The 19,767-nt window shown below is 44.7% G+C and overlaps 1 protein-coding gene across 1 annotated transcript in view; it reads right to left on the bottom strand.

Annotated features, from left to right (window-relative positions):
- Nucleotides 1–17,702, bottom strand: part of ROCK1 (Rho associated coiled-coil containing protein kinase 1) — a 3,300,884-nt gene extending 3,283,182 nt beyond the window's left edge. The window contains exon 1 of the mRNA XM_069620881.1: nucleotides 17,318–17,702. Coding sequence (XP_069476982.1) covers nucleotides 17,318–17,413 — 96 coding nt within the window. The 5' untranslated portion in view covers nucleotides 17,414–17,702. The remainder of the gene's footprint in view (nucleotides 1–17,317) is intronic.
- Nucleotides 17,703–19,767: the final 2,065 nt, after the last annotated feature.

Consider the following 19,767-nt stretch of genomic DNA (forward strand, 5'->3'; position numbering starts at 1 on the left):
TAGAATTGCATGGCAAACGTTGAGTGTTACACGTCAACAATGACGAGAATGTACTATAACTATTGCTGTCTGAATGAAGAATTTGGAAGTTGAAGCGAGACAGGCGATCGCGACACTGTTGATTTCCATTTGTTTCCCCATTTTTTGTACTTGCATTAAAACAGACTTCCCTTTGCCAAACTATTGATTTGTCCTTATTGAATTGTGTCAGAGTAAGAGAATCCTCCACCCCATCCTCCTCAAGGTGCAGCTATCTTGTCTTATAGGTACTCGAGGGTGAGCTCTGACCTATGGGCCCTGTCCGAGGACGCTCCGCCCTCCATTTGTAAGAGGATTCAATTCAACGCTACAGCTAAATCAATGCCTAGTCTGGGATACTGAATGGAAACCCTTATTGATATATCTTTATGTCCAGTTCATGAGTTCTGGATGACTACCCCTATATAACACCCCTCTCTTAGAATCCCCCTGACCCCACTGAGCCAAGAAATAGTTCTGTTTTGCAAGTTTAAAAGGTTTATTTGAGAAATAAAACAAAATATAGATACCACGCTTTTATAATAAATTAATAATCGATATCGCCCTTATAAATATAATGTTAATCAACAAGGGGTAATCTGACACTAGCACACTTCTTTATAATCAATGAGGAGTTGGTGTAGGATGGATAAAGTAGCAAAAATACTTTTATGATTTCAAGGGAAAAGCAATGAGGAATAAAATGCAGTACAGAAATACTTGATATGATTTTAGCAAAAGATAAGATAATCACTTATTCTCTGGCAATTCTCCCCCCTCCCCTATGCAATGTAAGAAATGGAAGGAGATGGAAAGAGGAGCACACAGTTCTCAGGAATGCAATCAAATAGAATACGAAATTCAGTCCCCCCCCCCCCAGTAAGCTTAGAGGAAACAGGTAGGAGTTTGAAACATAGGCCCAAGTGCTTTGAATGGGGTGGCAATGAAGTGAGAAATATGCTGAAAATGCTTTCAATTCCCTTTAGGAGGTTCAGGGTGAGTGAGAGATACTTGGGATGAGCTCAGGCTCACTTTAGCAATGATTCAGGGATGGTTATTAAGAGGCAAACAAATTTTTAGCAAAGGAAAGCAAAAAGCTGCTATCTTTTTACAGGTAAAGAAATTAGGCCAAATCGCAAATCGCGGCAAAATTCGCGAGTGCGTGAATCGCAAAAGTATAAGGAGTATCAAGTCGGTTTTAGGTTCGTTGGAAAGCTTAGGTTCTAAGCTTTCAGATGAAAGTTTAATTTCGTTCCTAGCCCAAACGGTTCCAGAGATACGGACGATTAAATAAAGGTAGATTTTTGGATTTAAAGTAAAACTCAAAATGACAGGTGACAGCTTGCAGCTTCAGAATTGACAGGTGACAGTCGTGCAGCTTTAAAAATGACAGATGACACGATTTCTAGGAGGCTGTTCTACTTAGGTTAAAATAGTTTGGATTAGATTATTTTAACTAAGAGATTGGTTCTGCACAGTTCTGCTAGGTACTCACAATATAAATTTGAAATAGGCCTCGCCGTGGATCTGGTCAGGTTTTGGACTGGACTCCGGTTCTGGTCTCGGCACTTCACAGTGATCTGGGTCAGCTCTCTGGTTCTGCTCACAGCGGTCTGGGTCACGCTGGATCTCTAGTCTGGTCTCTGGCAATTGTTCTTGACAAAAAAATTCAAACAGCTCGCCCGTCTGTGGAAGAGTTTGCAAATGATTTTAAGGTTGCTGAGGCCTGCTGAGAAGAGTTCTCAGTTTGGGGGTTTAGGCCCTTGCTTTAAGTTCTGAAGTAAAGTTCTGGTCTTTGGAGATTGATGGATTTGAAGTCTGGATCTCTGGATGTGAAGTCGTCGGTCAGCATGCTCCGCAGCAAATGGAATTGAATGTCTCTACTTGTCCCAGCAGTCTCTTTTTATGTGTTTTGGAAAGTGGGTGTGTGCGTTGGTCATAACTAAACCTGCCCCTCTCACTTGTCATTGGCCCAATTCTCCCCTCTCCCATGATTGGGGGAAGGAAATGTGAGTCAGAGTGATGCTGTAGGTGTTATGGTCAGAGGAACCTCCCCTTGTCAGATTGCACACAAATCTATTTCTGACCCAAATACATATTTATCGATGCACCATTTTTCTAATATTATAGGTCCAGTTAACATATTTTCTGTAGCACCAAACCATCCGATCCCTGTCTTTGTACGATGTCGTGTCCACTGATGACAGAATTCTCCCCTTTTCATCCAGATAACGACCTCTAAACCTTTCCAGATTTTACACAAATGTGCACCAGGGATATGGGTTACAGATGATAAAGCGTCAGATTTTTAACATGCATACATTTGGAGAAAGACCCTATTTTCCGCTAGCAACCCCCCAGAATACACCACAGGGTCCTAACGCCTCTCAAAATGTTCACAGAAAAATCACAAAAATAATGATATTACTTATATAATTCTGACAAGTCCGCACTATTAGTTATCTATCTTTTTAAAATTATGCCCTGGTCAGAAAGGGGTGTGGCTTCCCACATCACAGGGTGGAATAACTGGTTTATCCACTTCCCCCAAGCTCAGCTGCTAGCAGAGGCACTGCCCCTCCCAGTTTCCCCTAAGAGGAAGCCACTTTACGGCCCCCCAATATAACCTTTGCCTGAGTCCAGGACAGGCCTTTGTTCAACTCCCTGTAGTCCCCAGCTGCTCCACCCCTAATCTAATCAGAGAGGTGACAACTCCTTTTGGCAAGGGGAGTGGCTGAGCAGGTTTCAACTCCTGTCGGGGGTAGTTGTCGGGCAGAATCCAGTTTCATTTAGCCAAGTTTCAGCTAAATGTCACTTTTTGTTCCCAGTTTTCTACATTCAAATCAAACTGACAATTTTTACATATACATTAAATAATTACTTCCTTCAAGTCATTTCAGAATATAGTTTTACATTGTATCCACCTCTTAGCAAGTCTTTCCTTGGTCTGGTTTTGTTTCATTTGTTCAGTTTTCCACAAAAGTCTGGTGGTTTTAAAACGCCGGCTTTCTGATAGTGGCGAGTACTGGTAATGCAACCATTTTTGGGATTAAGAAAATTAATTCCCCACAGTTCTGAGTTGCTTTTTTTTGGCAATCAGCATTGCCCTTCCCAATGGTTTCAGGCTACTGTGTGTGTAGCCCACTGGTGGTTTTAGGCAGTGCCCTCCTGTGCTCACAACATAGGCAAAAATGGGTGGCAGCCTATTCTTCATGTTTTCCCTGTGCACTCTCTGGGGAGTTCTGGCCATCATGATGTTTTCCATGCCAGTACTGCACAGTTTTATTGTAGGGCTTGGATGCATGGGTAAAAACATCCCACACTGTACACACTCTGGACCAAACTTCGGCAGTCAAGTCCACTTCGGTTGCAAGTTCAAATGCAGCAATCTCGCGGCTATGCGGCCTTCGGTGACGAAGTTACAGTGTTGATTCCCAAATGGGACAGTGGTGATTTCTCCGCTCCTGGTGGATGGCTCAGGCCAGTTCAACTGTAGCAGGTTTCAGGGCACAGAGGGGCAAAGCTGCAATGAACTTGCTAAGTTCCTCGCCACGGCTGTGCGACACAGTAACCGCGTATACTCCAGTTCGAGCGCTCTCGCTTTACTCCAGACCTAGGAACGCCAAGTGTACGGAATTCGGTGCGAGTGCCGTGAACACAGAGCTTGCGATGTACCAAGTTTCAAGGGCTCCTCAAAAAGGAGGCGGTATCAGAGCAAAGGTCCTGTGCAAGCTGGTCAGCCCACTGGTTGGCTCAGGGGCACTTCCGAGAAGGCTTACTTGCAGGCTTTGATGAAGGTGCCGAGAATAGTTGGTCCCACTATTCCAATGGGTCGAAGCGTCTTCGCAGACCTTGTAGGATGACCAGATGCAGAGGGGTCCAGCGGGGCAACAGCGGGCTCAAGGTGCCAAACCTTTCAGCGGGTCACCAGCGGTTCCTCAACTCGGCTTCTTAGTTTCAGGATACTTGGATCCTATCTTTCGTTCAGTGAGAACTCCAGAGATCGACCTGGTATGGTGTCTGGAGCCTTCTCTTATCCAAAATCTCCTTTGCGCCAAAACTAAGAGGACCCAATGGGAGATATGCTCACATACAGGCATACCATACGTGGACCAATCATGGACCATGGTGGTCCCAGGCATTCACAGCACAACAGACTCTGTGGCACCCAGGATGTGTATTGGAACCAGACAGTCCAGCCCACATCCTGGAAGCGCACACACACACAAGGCATGCAGAAGCCTGCGAAAGCTTACCCAAATAAGGACTGACCCGGGTCGGCTCGACCGGGTGAAGGGGCAAGATGGCCAAAGAACCTTGTGGCATGGCCATTTTGGAGCCAGGCCACCTAGTGGTGCCAGACGTGGCAACTGCAGTTTACCTGGCAGGAAAGGGTTAAAAATATACGAAATGATAAGCTGCCACCAGCCCCGTCCAAGGCACACCTGCACTTCTCCTAAAAAATCCTTCTAGAGTATCTAGGGCCTTTAGCAATGACAGAAGACCCAAGTGCACTATACTGGAAGGTACATTGTGCACTTGCAACATGTTGCAGAAACATTGCAACATTGACAAGGACTAAGGGAAACAAAGTCTCCCAGTACGGACTGTCTGTAAGGGCATGACCGTTTCCCCATAATAAAGTGAGCAAAAAGCCTAGGGGAGTGCAGCAGAAGGCTGTGCTCCTCTGGCATAGTCAGACTATGGTGTTTAAACAAAGCAACAAGTTGGGGGGTACACAACTGGAAGGAAAATTACACATGAATTGGAAATCTTTCCTAACACTTGTCAGTACACCATTTGGCCTGGCACCCCTCTTCTTATTTATCTTATTATCGACCTTCTTAGTTGTTGTTGTTACTTCTGGGGTGTTTATAGTGTTGTCCATCACTGTTAGTTTAGTTTTAAGATGGTTACCAGCTTGTTGTTTATTATGTCGCTTCTTTTGTCTCCTTTGCTTTCTAGTGAGGTAGATTAAGGAGACATCATTATCCTCACTATATTCATCCTGGGCTGTTCTCGCTTCCATTAGCCTCGGTTCAGGAGTATTATTGACTTCTGAAGGTAGCTCAGAGCGATGTTCTTGTAAGTCTGCCTCTGCGAACAGGGCATCCAGTTCTCAATCATGTGCAATCAGTTTAAATGTGGTTGATCGGATGACTACTTAACAGTATTTTACCACTCATTCTCAGCAACACTTCCATGGCCAACTGTAGCAATGCTAACTGGGCTTGTACCTCAAACAGTCCTATCTGCGGATTGACAACCTCTCAATGCAATAAGCATGGGAATGCCTGATCTAGAATGGTTACCTGGTGACACGGTGACACAAACTTCCTATGCATGCTATTCAGGCCTCAAAATTTGAAATTGCCACTAACCAATGGCTAGTGACAATGGTCTCTGGGCGACCAAGAAATGGTGTGCTTGATTATGTGTCTAACTCAAGGGGCAAGATACTTTTATTTTGAGCAAAAGGATATTGAAGTTAAGATGCATACAGGAAGTAGGAGGATTGGCGAATGGACAAAGGACTAGGAGATAGTAATATGAGCAGGCTTGGCGTGTGAAGAAATGGGTAATAGCTTCTTGATCCATAGAAAAATAGGTGTCCTCCAGATTTGTTATCTTTTAGGTTGTCTGTGAACTTATCTTGGGGATGGGGGATCAACTTGAGAGCGTTTAAAATGTAGGCCATGTTACTGGTGTGGGCCAAAGAATTGTCTGAATAGTTATGTAGTTTGTGCCAAAATAAAATCGCTTGTATACACTATATTTTCTTTTAAAAGTTAAGATTTAAGCCTGGTTAGTAGCTTGCAAAAAGATTTACCCATGATGCTACTGGTATGCGCACCCTGAAATGCCACTGCGTACACACGCAAAAAAATAAAAAAAACTCAGAGGTACCCACGCTGGTTGGGCATCACTCATTGAAAAGTCAAGAGTGCGTACCTGTGAAATTGACACAATGAACACCTCAGTGGGGGCCTGCTGGAAACATCATCAATATGAAAATGGGAATGAATACATGCTTCTCGTATCTTTTTTAATGTATTTTTTTAGAGAAGATAGAGGGCATCCTATAACACTGTAAAGCTTGAGTTCTCTAATGATGACTGACATCTTGGGATGTACTAGTCACTTCTTTAATTAAGTTCTTGTACATTTTATTAAGTACAACAAGCCAGGTACATTCAAGCTTAGGGCAACATGCACCGGCATCCTCTCATTCAGGGGTCTACATCTCCAACTGACTCTCACAGAACACATTCATATATCAACATTCTCTCAGGCTACATTCTCTGTCACTCACTCCAACATTCCAAGCATTCAGCTCAAGGTCCAGGGGAAGTTTAATCACTACATATATCCCCCCCCCTTAATAATAACAAGTAACACCTACCAGCAAAAGATACACACTCACAAACACACACCATCCAAAGCGCGTGCATCCTTTACCTCAAAACAGAAACACTCGCACCTAAACCCCAAGAGCGTCCTCAACCAGTGGGACATATACTTCACCAAACACACGCCTCTCCCCTTTTCTATCCAGTAAAGAAGAGACACCATCAACTAAAACAAAGATACCCTTCAAGTCTCCTCAACAACTTCAGGCATACCAGCCCCTCTACCCACAACGTCAACCTCACATCAATTACTCGGCTCCCTCACATCCACTCCAATACGCACAACTCACTGGCCGTGCATTACATATATTCCTTAAACCAGGCTGGGTATACTGAATACCCGGATAAACAACCTCAGTGTCACTATCCCACATGTGCCCATGTAAAAAGAACACCTTCTACACCATACCTCTCCCTACAGGGAGCTCAAAAACACCACTCAAAGCAACATGCAACTCCTTATTAACGACAGAACAGAAGTCACAAATAAATTCACACTACTTACCCCACAGCCACTCTATACACACACAACACACCGGCTGCAGGCTTCCACTCCTAGAAACCAGGCTGGGTATTCCAAATACCCGGATGAACAACACCATACAACATAAACACCCAAGGTGCCGTATCGCCACCTCCAACACTTACCTGTGTCCCATGGACCACCACAATAGCCAACACACCTGCTGTGAGGAATCTCAACATAACTCATACACAAACACTAAGCACTTCTAGCACACCCACATAGGCGATCGCACACCATGTCCACACACTGCAATAAAAGTAATTGCTAGTACCCAAATTGTTCGAATAACAGGGGTCCGAATTGACCTTCTGCACAATTGACCGTATGGTCATTTTTATTTATATAATGGGTTGGGGTAGTAATATTATAAGGGGATTGGGTGAGGGGCTGGATTGGGTGGAGGGCTGCAGGGGGTTTCCCCTCGCATATATATCCTAATTGATCGTTTAAATTTGGTCAATTGTGCAGAAGGTCAATTGCTATTCGAACAATTGTCATTCGTACAATTCGTATACAACCAATGTAATTACTGTGAATACTTAGCATTTCTACCTAAAACTTAACTAAAATTCTTAGTTCTCTAACTTGAAGTAAAGTCCCACCTGCAAAATAAAATAATTAGTGTGGCAAAAAATTTCACACATCCTGTTTCATCTAATTTACTGTAAAATTACCAGTCCCCACTGCCCATTATTTTTGAGAGTCCATCTGTGGGAAAAACATTACACATCTTATCAGCGTCAAATTATATTGCACAAAAATTACTGCACACTGCCCAATTGCCATTAAAAGTCCATCTGTGGGAATAGAATTTTATAGGCACACTAAAACCTAATATGAATACCTATCTTCACTACAAATTCTTATAAAACGGAGGCCACAACATTCAAGCTCTTCCAGCTCACACCACCATCAGCGCCATCCTTCCGAGGTCGATAAATGAGTATCAATTTCGGTTGGGTGATATTGTATGTAACTATGTGCTCTGTAAAGCGCTATATAAATAACACATTATCACACACTCTCAAGAGTCTCATCACTATACAGGCCTCACATGACACTAACAGGTACTAACATCCGGCTCACACCACACATGTTAATCTACCTAGAAGGAATCAACTAAAGAGAAAGACTTGTTAACCTACAATATTACCCAATATGTAAACTCTAAACAGCTACTACATCTCAGCTTCAGTTTCTCTCAACCCCATAAAATCACTGCATCCTCACCAAGGCATCAGTATATAGCAACTGCATAAATTACACACAATGTAATAAAAAATTAACATTGTCAAAAATCGAGCACTTGGCACTTCATCTCTGTGCTCGCTGTGCTCCTCCTTCTGCCAACATCGAGCACACACACACACACACAAGTACCTTTGGAACTACGGTCCCACTCTTCCTCCTTGGTCCGATGACCATTGCGCTCCGTTCACTCGCTTTTGAAATGCGCACCAAAATCCTACTAAGGGCACATCCACTGACCGCGGCACCTTCCTTCATTTGCCGCCAGTGTCCTAACAGCACGCCAATCTCCATACCGCCACAGCGATTACTGATCATAGTCACAACAGTGCGACCCTTCTCAAGTAGCTGCTTACGCGGCCCAAAATTTACAGGAAGTACCTCCTACCCCCAGCTCGTAACGTTGCGACGTCAGACCACGTCATAAGGTCCTTTATTTAATCTTCCATCCCAACAATCGGCTTCCCCACCGAGTGCCTTTCACTGGCACGTTCGGATGCATCGCCAGCTCCTCAGGCTCCAAACCTGACGTCATCACTTCTGCTAAGCCATCAAGGAGAACAGAGCTCAGCGCCCAAATGGTCACTGCGGTTCTTACGGACCTCCCCGCTACGCACCACGCATCTCACATGGTCCACAAAACTGGTCCCTCACGCTTCCCCTCCGCTTCACCTGAAGCAGCACCAGTGCCTCCTGCTATCGCCGCTGTGTGTAGTACTCGTCCACAGCCTGCACTGCAGCTCCACTCCACCAAGACACCCCCTGTGCCGTCCTGGGCAATAAACATGGGGAGCTCCACTAAAGCAACCGACAGCTTCAGACTCCCTCAGCCACGTTTTGTGCCCTCCATAATGTTATTTGAACCCCATGGCCTTTATCAAACGCTGCCAATAGATTCCAAATCCCTTAGATACAGTGCTCCTGGGCACTGAGCCCCTCTAACACTATGCTCATGGGTTCCAAGCCCCTCCAAACGCCTCGCCAAATGGCTCCAAGCCCCTACAAAGCACATAAATGGCTCCAAGCCTCTTCAGATGCTGCATCGCTATAGGCTCCAAGCCCCTGCATCTTTGTCCCTGGGCCCTTAGCCCCAATAATGTTCACTTTTATCATCACAGTCTCTTGGGTTGATCCCACAGTCCTTTTCCTGCCCGCCAGCTGGCAGGCCCCCGTGAGCACGGGCCCTGACGCTGCTCTCTGCATCCTGCGCCTCAGGATCCAGCGCTTAAAGCCAAACAGCGCTGCCCCTACCTGAGAGGATCTTCTTCCTTGGCTGGGGGGCAGTGCATGTCCCATCCGTTGTGCTGTCCCCCCAGCACAGCTAGCATCCTCGTCGCCATTGTAAAGATTGGGTTCTGCTAAAGATGAAAAGATGACTGACATCTTCTGATGTACTAGTTACTTCTTTAATTAAGTTCTTGTACATTTCATCAAGTACATCAAATCAGGTACACTTAAGCTTAGGGCAACATGCACCGGCATCCTCTCAAGGGGTCTACATCTCACCAACTGACTCACTCAGAACTCACTCATACATCACCATTCTCACAAGCTGCATTCTATGTCACTCACTCAACATTCCATACATACTAACAAAGGCAACAGGGAAAACAGGTCACTACATAAACACAAGGTGTTCCATTTGATTAGAGATTATGCAACCCTGCCATTTGTTAGACTGGAGTACATATTTGATGATACGCTTTATTCAGATGAAAACACTGATATCCATCAAAGCACAGTATAAAAGTTGATATTCCGTCACAAATTCAGGAGGTTTAAAATAGTTTTAGAAATTCTAACATGGACAGCCTAGAACCAAATGAGAGGCAGTGGCGAGACATGAATCACAACATGACAAGACCTTAGGATTCCTTGAGCAAATTCAGAAGCTACTTGGCAAGTATAACCCACGAGAGGGGTTAGCTGCCTGATAGTGGGAGCTATTTAGCTTCTGTTTGTTACCTGTAAGAGCCTGGTTAGCTTGACACACCAACGGCTAACAGGGGCTACCTTTGGCTCCCCAGGCAACTGATGCCAAACAACCACACCCATGTGAATATTACTCTGTGCATTTAGGACAATCCAGATAAACAACATTTAAAGCTCAAGGGGTCATACATTACGGACAAAATGATGTTTGTTTCATATGCGGAAATTAGATTTGCAGATAGCTATGCACTAGCTCCTCCTTCCCCAGTGGTAGCGCCAGGTCACTGTTGGATACCCAGGAGCTACATTTAGCTCCAGCTTATCCAATCTTAATTTCAATCCCTGCACTATCCTTTTCAAAATTAATGTCTCATCAGTGTCAATGCTTTTACCAGTTTGCTTCCCTTATGCGCCTACACGATTCACTTTGTCAGCATGTGCTTATATCCTGCCCACTCATGTTAAACAGTGTACGTTCTGTTATTTCTGCTCTATTTTTAAATTGTTAAAATAAAATAAAAATACACACTGCCAAAACGTGCAGGAGAAACATGACTGCTACACCAAAACCAGAGACCAAACGAGGGGGCGAAGAAAGAATCCTGCTCCACCAAATGCGGTAGAGTTGGCAATGCTGTACACAATACAGAGCGGCACTAACTAACTGTATGAGACACACCGTTTAATATCCAGAAAAAAATAAACCTATTTTGCACAAAAAAACAACACTGCTGTAACAAATATAGTAGGGGTAGCACTGTTTTGGTTAATATATGAGAGATCACTACCGATCCCAGCACGGCTGACCTGAATAAAGGAGAAGGGGGAGACAAATACAGTAAATGGCAGATAAGCAGAGTTGTGTCAAACACAAACAGGGTCATCATGAGTTGGGCGGTAACCCTTAAATCCGGCGGTAACGCTATTACTGCCGCATTAAATGGTCCGTCCAATCATGAGTCTGGCAGCATTTACCTCCAGCTCTAAGGTGGGGGTAAAGTCGCCAACTTAATACCCATTTTCTGGCGCTAATAGCACGCGCTAATTGCGCCAAAAATGCCCCATTAGGTCCAACGGACGGAATCGGGAATACCCATTACCGCTCAACCCTTCTTCCGGTGCTAATAGAGCCGGACCGGGTGGCGGTAACTCTATTAACGTGAGCGATATCCCGGCAGTAATACCGCCAGGATACCACCCAACTCGTGATGAGGCCCAAAGGCTAGTAGCAAAGCTATCCCACACGCACAGAGATCAGGAAAAAGCTGTCGAGAACAAATGTTGCACAAGACGAATAACCAGGAACTAGTATTGCAAATATCAAGTGCAATGTGTATTTAGCAGAATTCAATATATAAATAAACCTGCATTCAAAAAAAACAAAACAAACAAAAAAAAAAACACATTACTCTTTCAAGAAAATGCCAGAAAGATACCATGCATCACACGCGCAATTTTCAGGTCTCAAATGTTCACTTCCATACAGAGTATTTCTCATTTCTTAACATAGGAAAAGCAAATAACAGTTTTTTGTGGGACTATTCTATAAACCTGCACAATATACAGAATATACTGCAAGTGGCTACTTAGTACCAATCACTGATTGCATAAATTAAAACATGAAAATCGGTATTGACCTCTCAGCAAATCAGAACGTTTACAGGGCATTCAGTAATTACTGGTACCGACTGTGCTCAGGATTTTTTTCCCTTCAAATGTTGTATACAATTACCATGTTCTTTTTTGTTGGAAAACGAATAAAAACACGGTTTAAAAAAAAAAAAAAGCAGACAAGGAAAAAAACATTGCAATTTCCAGGCAAGATGTCTCAATCCAATAAGGCCTTTTTCTGCTGAAACATCCTATTTAACACACAAGAGAAAGCGAACAACACTCTCTTTCATATAGGGAAACCGTTTCCCTTTACATGACACCAAAGGAATGCTCTCATGTTAAATGTTTCAGTTTAACCAAGTTTGCAAGAAAATGCTCAATTGATGAGGCCAACTATGTTATTTGAGTATTAGTATTTAGTATTACAAAATAAAGTTAATTTAGTTCAGTTGCCAATTGTTACCCATTATTAAATTAACATGTTTTACTTCAACAGCAAAACATGTTTTGCTACTACCACCATGTAGATTATAGACCTCAGGAAGGGTTATTATCACTTGAGTTAATGACCCTTTTCAATTTATGCCACGAGGAGAAGGGTGGCGGCTCATTATCCCGCGATGATGACCCCATCCTCGCTATATTTGAAAAGGCCCAACACAAACTAAAAAAAAAACGGGTCTGCAACCTGCAAACTTCAGATGTTTACGACTCCGGCTCCCATCATCGCTCACCACTGCCTATGCTGGCGGTGGCTGATGGGAGTGTAATCAAAAATATCTGGAGTGTCAAAAGAATCAGACCCCTGCGGAAAGAACATCCACATATCTAATTAAATCGGACCCAAAAAAGCACCAGCATGGAATTGGCAACTATGCGACCGCACGTACAAATACAGTAATCATTACCACTACTCCGTTTTATCTAAACTATTTTAAATTGCACCATGAGAGGTAGACATGTCACCAATATACATAATACACACCTCAACCAGAGTCCAGAATCCACAGCAGTACAAAAGCATATTATAAAACAACAAAGTCCAAGGAAGCTATGTACTGCACAGAAGGAACGTTTTGAAAGAAAAAAAATAGTTGTAAACTATCACGTTTTAAACAAAGTGACTCTTAAAACGAACGTTGAGGCTGTACCGTCTGTGGTTTTGAATAGATACGCTTGGAGAAAAAAAAAAAAAGTGAAGCCATTTTGTTAGAATCACCAAAAAGGGAAAGGCATCAAAACTTTTCCTGCCTCAATTGCTGCGTGAAAAGACCTGTAACAATCCATAGCTGACACACAAAAAGGAACTGGAATTGGTTTCGTAGAGTCCTAACCCAGGGGCTCAAAGATAGCAACCACCTGGAGGTGTTAAGTCGACGTCACCCACACCTCAACCTATCCTCCAAAAAACTCTGAAAGAAACTCTAAGTATAGCATCATGGAACACTAGAGGCCATGTTCACCTTACCAAGGCCGACAGCCATGACTTGGGAGCCTACGACATCATAGGTCTCCAGGAGACATGGCTGAGGGAAAAACCGGCCCTAGACGGCTACTCTATCGAAATATCTCTGGCCTTCAAAGGACCTTTGGGGCGACCTTCCTCGGGCCTACTAACAGCTACTCGTACAGGATCCGGTTTATCCATCATAAAGGTCATAATAACTTGTAGCTACGAAATTTTGGCCGTTTTGACAACATGGAACTTTCCATCCCAAATGGCCAAGCTCCCAGCATCAGAACTGGTTGCAATTGTCAACGTATATTGGAACCCGCGAAAGAAGTCTATAGTGAACATGTGCGAAAAAGTGATCAGCACACCCGATGAAAGTGCAATAGACTACAAATCCCCCAATATTTTGATCTGTGGGGATCTCAATGCAAACTGCACGATCCCCGATATGCCCAAATCAACAGAACCTATTAATCTATCTGCAATAACCAGCGGACGTGTGTGGAGTTCTGTGATGAAATCAAGAAACCTTTTTAACTCGGCATCTACCACAGACTCGTCCGTTTTGATACCAACTTGGGAGCGTGGCAGGTCATCAGCAACTCTTGATTACATCTTTGTTTCCGAACCTGTGTTTGACAATATAGTGTCACTTGAAGTCATTAGAAGGAAGCAAAGTGACCACAACCTTCTGAATCTCATATGCAGAAACAAAGGGAGTCTAGCGCAATTCTATGATCCTTCCATTGAGACTAACTCACAACAATCTCGGATTCGTTTGATTGCTTCAGATGTTCGCAAACTTACTGACCAATTTACAAACCTAATGTCTGACCCCGCATCTCAAAAAGGATTGGCGAGATCGAGCTACATTCCTCTTCTTCTCGCTTTCAAAAAACCCAGGAAGAATTACAACAACCAAAGTAACCTACATACTCACGAATACAGTGCGGCCCTAGTCGCCAAACGCAGAGTTTTAAGGAAGCTAAAAAGAGGCAGTTTCCTTGAATTTACCAATACTTTGGGAAAATCTCAGGAGCGAAACAAGAATCTACAAAGCAGTGGCTGAGAAATTCGAGATGTCTCCTATATCAGTCTGACGCGGAAAAAATGCTGAAGGTTCTCTCCAATAGAAAAATCAGAGACTTTTGGGCGCTCATTAACAGCTCAAATAAGCTCCCAAATTCGCACATGATCAACCGAGTGTAGGAAGAAAAATGGACCGCCCACTTTTCGACGTTGTTTGAATTACCAAAAGCTAACGACAACGATCTCAGTCGACCAGTGGACACAGCATGGATTGATCAGACAGACTGCGTTGAAATCAAAACTACAATCCTGAAATTAAAGGCGTCAAGAGCACCGGGGCCAGATGGACTTGCCAATTGCAACCTAAAACAACATCCAGACGATTGGTCAAATTGTATCAAATTGTATCAGTTCTATCTTCAAAGTCTGTAAAGAAAGTAGGACCATTCCCGACTCCTGGACAAAAGCAGTGATCGTCCTGATTTTTAAAAAAGGGATCCAGAGAAGACCCCCTGAATTATCGGCCAATAGCCTTTTTGGATGTTATCGGAAAGGTTTTTGCAATAATTCTCCTGTCACACTTCCACAAATGGGCCTTCACTTCATTGAGTTTCGACCCCCTGCAAACAGGATTCCACAAAAATGCCAGCACCAGCGCCAATATAATGTGCCTGAATCTACTTAGGGAAAGAGTACTTTCAGGAACACGCCGGATTTTCTTAGCATTTGTCGACCTGTCCCAGGCTTTCGACAGAGTGGACAGACTGAAACTTTGGGCCAAACTCAAGACCTGGCACTGTCCTGAAAGCATTTTGGAACCCATAATCCACCTTCATACAAACACCAGTATAAACGTACGCCTCAACAATCAAGGTCTAATTTCAAACTCTATACCAACTTTTCGTGGAGTGAAGCAAGGCTGCCCCTTGGCCCCAGCCTTATTCATATCTTTTCTTGGAGACTTTAAAGACAGTCAACTCAAGATCAGGTCTTTTCCACCAAAAATGGGAACCATAAGGGTCCTGAGACTTCTGTATGCCGACGATCTCATACTATTGGACCTCACTCAGATCGGTCTCCAACGGCAACTCGATAACCTCTCAACATACATCACAGAAAACAACCTTGAGATTAATCAAAAACGAAAATAATGATTTTGCAAAAACCAGGAACCAACAAAAAAAAATTAAAATAAAAGAGACTCTCCATTGGCACCTCAAGGAGACAAAAATCGAAGTGGTTGACTCATTTAAGTACCTTGGAATTCACCTGGACAGTACTAAGAAAGCCTGGCATATGCAAGAAGTATTGTGGTCTAAAGCAAACATTTTAGCAGCACAGCTGAGAGCAGTTGATCGTAAATATGGCAAATTCTCACTCCAACCAGCGATCAGTTTCTATAAGGCCAAGATCATTCCATCATTAACATACGGCATGGACGCGACTCCTGCAATCCCCCCTCTAATTTGGCAAAAACTAGAGGGTTACATTTGGAGAGCAGTGCTGGGCCTTCCGAACTCCACAGCTGTAGCCCCAATAAGACGGGAACTTGGCCTTGTCTCCCTAAAAGCAGTGGTGGACCACAGCACTCTACAGCTATACAGGAAAGTCATTCACCCGGAGAGCCTGGAAATCTACCGCATGATAGCAGAAGAAATTCAAAATGGCAAGAACCAGTCGAAGATGTGGGCCATGGACCAAAATATAAAACTCCAGACAATCGCATGCTCCGAAGAAGAACAACCCGGTTAGGATAAAAACTAAATTGGAATGTCTGGACTGGATCAATACCGTGGATAAAGAAACCTCCAAAAAACTTTTGGGTCATCTTCCCATGACTGTCAAACTGAAAGAACCTATGGCTTATTGTAAAAGATACCCAAGCAAGGCACTGATGAGAACTTTTTTGAAAGCTCGCCTCAACGTCCTTCCTACGCAGGAAATCTTAGCGATCAGATCTGGATCAAATGAAAATGCCTGCAGACTTTGCAAAAATCCAGAGGAGACTGAATCCATTAGACACCTGCTGATGCATTGCCCCGCACCAAGCCATGATTGCCTTTTTCAGCCCCCTGAAGGCAAGCTCTTTCATCATTAATGAACTAACTTGGTGGAATCGCCTTATTACAGGTCCAAAGACCCGATGGCACACTGCAGTGGCTAAACTTCTGAATTCAGCAATAGACAGAACAAAACAGAACTTCACGATCGGGGCTTCGCCTGTTTGATATCAACAGACTGTTTTCCAAACTTTATCTCAGTCTCCGTCGGGATTTCGTCGTGATTCTTTCTGGTTGGAAATCACTTTTGTAAAAATCTTTTTTTGATTATATACAAATAAATTAAAAAAAAAAAAAGGAAACTGGGCACTCCGTAGCCAAGCCTTCTAAAAAAAGGCTAGTCTGCTGACAGCAGTGCTCTGCCAGGCCAGCGGAGCCTAGGGCCACCTTTCAATACTTGGTAGAAGCTGCAAGGGTTTGGAGTCGAGGAAGTGTTAGGAAGTCGGGCAATAGTCACCTTTTTCTTATAGGGTGTTCTTATGCACAAACAATCATTTGGCTAAAACCCTAACCCAAAAGAGCTGGGTATAGGAGAGATACAGCCTGGAGGGACGAGTACATACAGCGCGTTTATTTGGGATGCAGCCCGACTGGTGTGCGTCTCTGGGGCAGGTAAACAGTGCCGCCCGCAGGTGTCGGGCTCGCATGGTAACACCCCGGGGCGGAGGCGGCTGTGCAGTAACTACCATACATCGGGACGAAAGCACTGGGGCCGCCCAAGGAGGGGCACACTGACAGCAGCTCGGGGAACTGACACAACGATCTGAGGGCAGGCACTGAAAACTCCTAGCTTTCAACAGACATCAACAAGTTGTCAGAGGTGCTCCGAGCACTCCAACAGCACGGCACCTTCTGCTCTAGGGACTGGCAAACTGTGATACCTCCGATCTCCCTCAGTGATTCTGGGTTGCATCTTTACAACCCACCCTCCCTCCATCCGTGCTGGTCTTTTTTGACATTCCCTTGCACCACCTTATGCACTTTTCTTTGGCAGCGGCACTTGCCTGCCACCGAGTCTCTCACTCACCAGCAGGCAGTCGGTGTTAACCTGGCTCTCGGGGTTCCGCAGCATGGTATCCATCCGCCCCAAACGGGCCTCCATGCTCTCACCAGTGCTGGACATTGTTTCGCGTTGGGAGCTCAGTTCTCTAACTCAGCCCCTCAGCGGCATCCCTCTGAACGACTGTCAGTGGCCCCCCAGAACTAGTGACAGCTCTGGCCCCGGGCCCCAGCGCAGATGTCACGAGGGGCGCCGCCGCTCTCTGCTGTTATCGGTTTTCTCTCCACGTCATTAAGTGCCGGTCGGTGCCCTGAACTTAAACGGAGGAGGCAGCGGCGGCGCCCTCACCAACCGACAAACATGTCCGCCTTCCTGTTCAAACATACGGGAGGGAAGGCTCCGCTGCGCGCTTTGCGCATGCGCGCCCGACCTTCCCGATTCTTGTCTCCTCGGTAATGGCTCTGGGCTGTGTTCTTCTGGCTGTCACCGCCTGGAGAGCCGAGCATGTCTCCTCATCTTGCCCCCTGCTGTCCCTGGGGGCCTCTGGATGAGCAAGGGACAAACATGGTGGTCTCCACTCCTTACTACTTTGTACACGTATTCTACGTATGTTGCTTTTAGACAAGTTTTACATATGCCAAGTGCAACATATTTTTATTGAGCACATTTGGGTCAACTTTAGTCCAAACCTCTTGTTGTCAGGGCAGCCCCAAATCTTTTCATAAAAAGTGGACCATTTTGTAATGTCCAAAGGACTGCAGTTTTTTGATCAACATAAAGTTTAGTAAACTGCGGAATAGGCTACATAGCAGTTTGATAGTAAAAACGGTTGTTAATTCCACTATATACTATTATTCGACATATTGATTTTTATACTACTATATATACTGCCGCAAATGTACTCTAGATTCCACTTTACATACATCTCTAATGTATATACTACCATGTCTAGTGTAGTAATTATACCAAGAATAGAACTCTCAAGTAATCCAATTCCAGGTTTAAGACAAACACCCAGTACTGTTTTTTTTTTCCTTTCCATTCTGGGATTAGTAGTTATGTCTTTGCCATTTTAAATTTAGGACTGCAAATCAGTTACAAATGTCAACACTGCAGTGCATATGTTTAAGGGTTCTCCGTTTATAATATTAAGCCATATGTCTTCTTGACATATCGCATAATATGGCGTGCTAGAGATAATGTGTCCAGGCCGCGAATTATCTCTTGTGCGCGCACGCTCCCACACGCCTGTCGGTTCTTTACTCAAGCTGAAGGACACTGTGAAGTCTTTCTCTACTTGCTGCCTGCTTGCCCCGCCTCTGACTGCCCGCATCCGCTGACGACGACGCTCACCCATACCTCTCAACCAATTGTGTTGCAAAGGCGGGTGAAATCACCCGATTTTGTTTTTGGCGGGTGAGACGCCCATTGGAATGAATGGGCATGTAGGAGGCTTGGCGGGTGAGTCAGCCCTTTACAAGGCGGGTGACACCCGCCAAAAGCGTGTGAGTTGAGAGCTATGGCTCACCCCAGGACAAATAGCGGGTTGGTAGCGAAGCGTAGCGGAGTGTGGTCAGAGTGTCCGGTGTGCCGAGACCTCTGCTTTGCTATCTTGCTGTGAGTGCTTTAGAAGCAGCAAATCTACTGTGACTGATCCCGTGGATAACAGTCTTTCTTTTGTTCACTTGCAGCTGAAGGACGCTGTGAAGTCTTTCTCTACTTGCTGCCTCCTTGCTGCCTGTTGGCCCCGCCTCTGACTGCCCGCCTCCACTGACGCCGGCGCTCGCCCCAGGACAAATAGCGGGTTGGGAGCAAAGCATAGCGGAGTGTGGTCAGAGTGTCCGGTGTCAGGTGACTGCCGACGGCAGAAGGCGACCACCCGTGAAGGACCAAAACCAAGGTAAGTAAAGTTGCCCAAAAAAACTGTGTGAGATTTAAACTACTTACAAGCATGGACACAGCGAGAAGTTACACAACAAAACCCTCGAACTAGTAGATTCTTATACGCCGTCATGGGCGGTGGAACCAAACTCGGCAGTCACACCGACAGATCCGTACAAAAAAAAACACATGACAGTACAAATGTGGGAACACTGTCAAAGTTTCCATTCAATGTCACAGTCCTTATAGGAGCAAGTACGGCCTCCTTTATTGACAAACATGGAGATGAATTGAGACTACTCCAAAAGGGTGAACGCAGCCACGTAACCCCAATACTCAGCTGCAAGTAACCAATTTAGAACCACACAAACAAGATAGTTCCAGCCAGCAAAGTGTGGATTACCCTCTCACTGCGAAGGGAAACGTGTGGGGGGACCAAGAGCCCCATATCAATCAACCAAAAGGTGCCATTGAGCATCAACAGGACCCCATATGGTATTTTAGCAGCCCCGCCGGAGCCCATTAGAACGCACTAGAAGAAAAAAACTGTAAAAGTAAAGGGGAGTATGAGGAAGAGGGACCACCAGAACAAAATG

Source organism: Ambystoma mexicanum, chromosome 5q (assembly GCF_040938575.1).
Source record: "Ambystoma mexicanum isolate Mex_15411 chromosome 5q, UKY_AmexF1_1, whole genome shotgun sequence".
NCBI classification, from domain to species: domain Eukaryota; kingdom Metazoa; phylum Chordata; class Amphibia; order Caudata; family Ambystomatidae; genus Ambystoma; species Ambystoma mexicanum.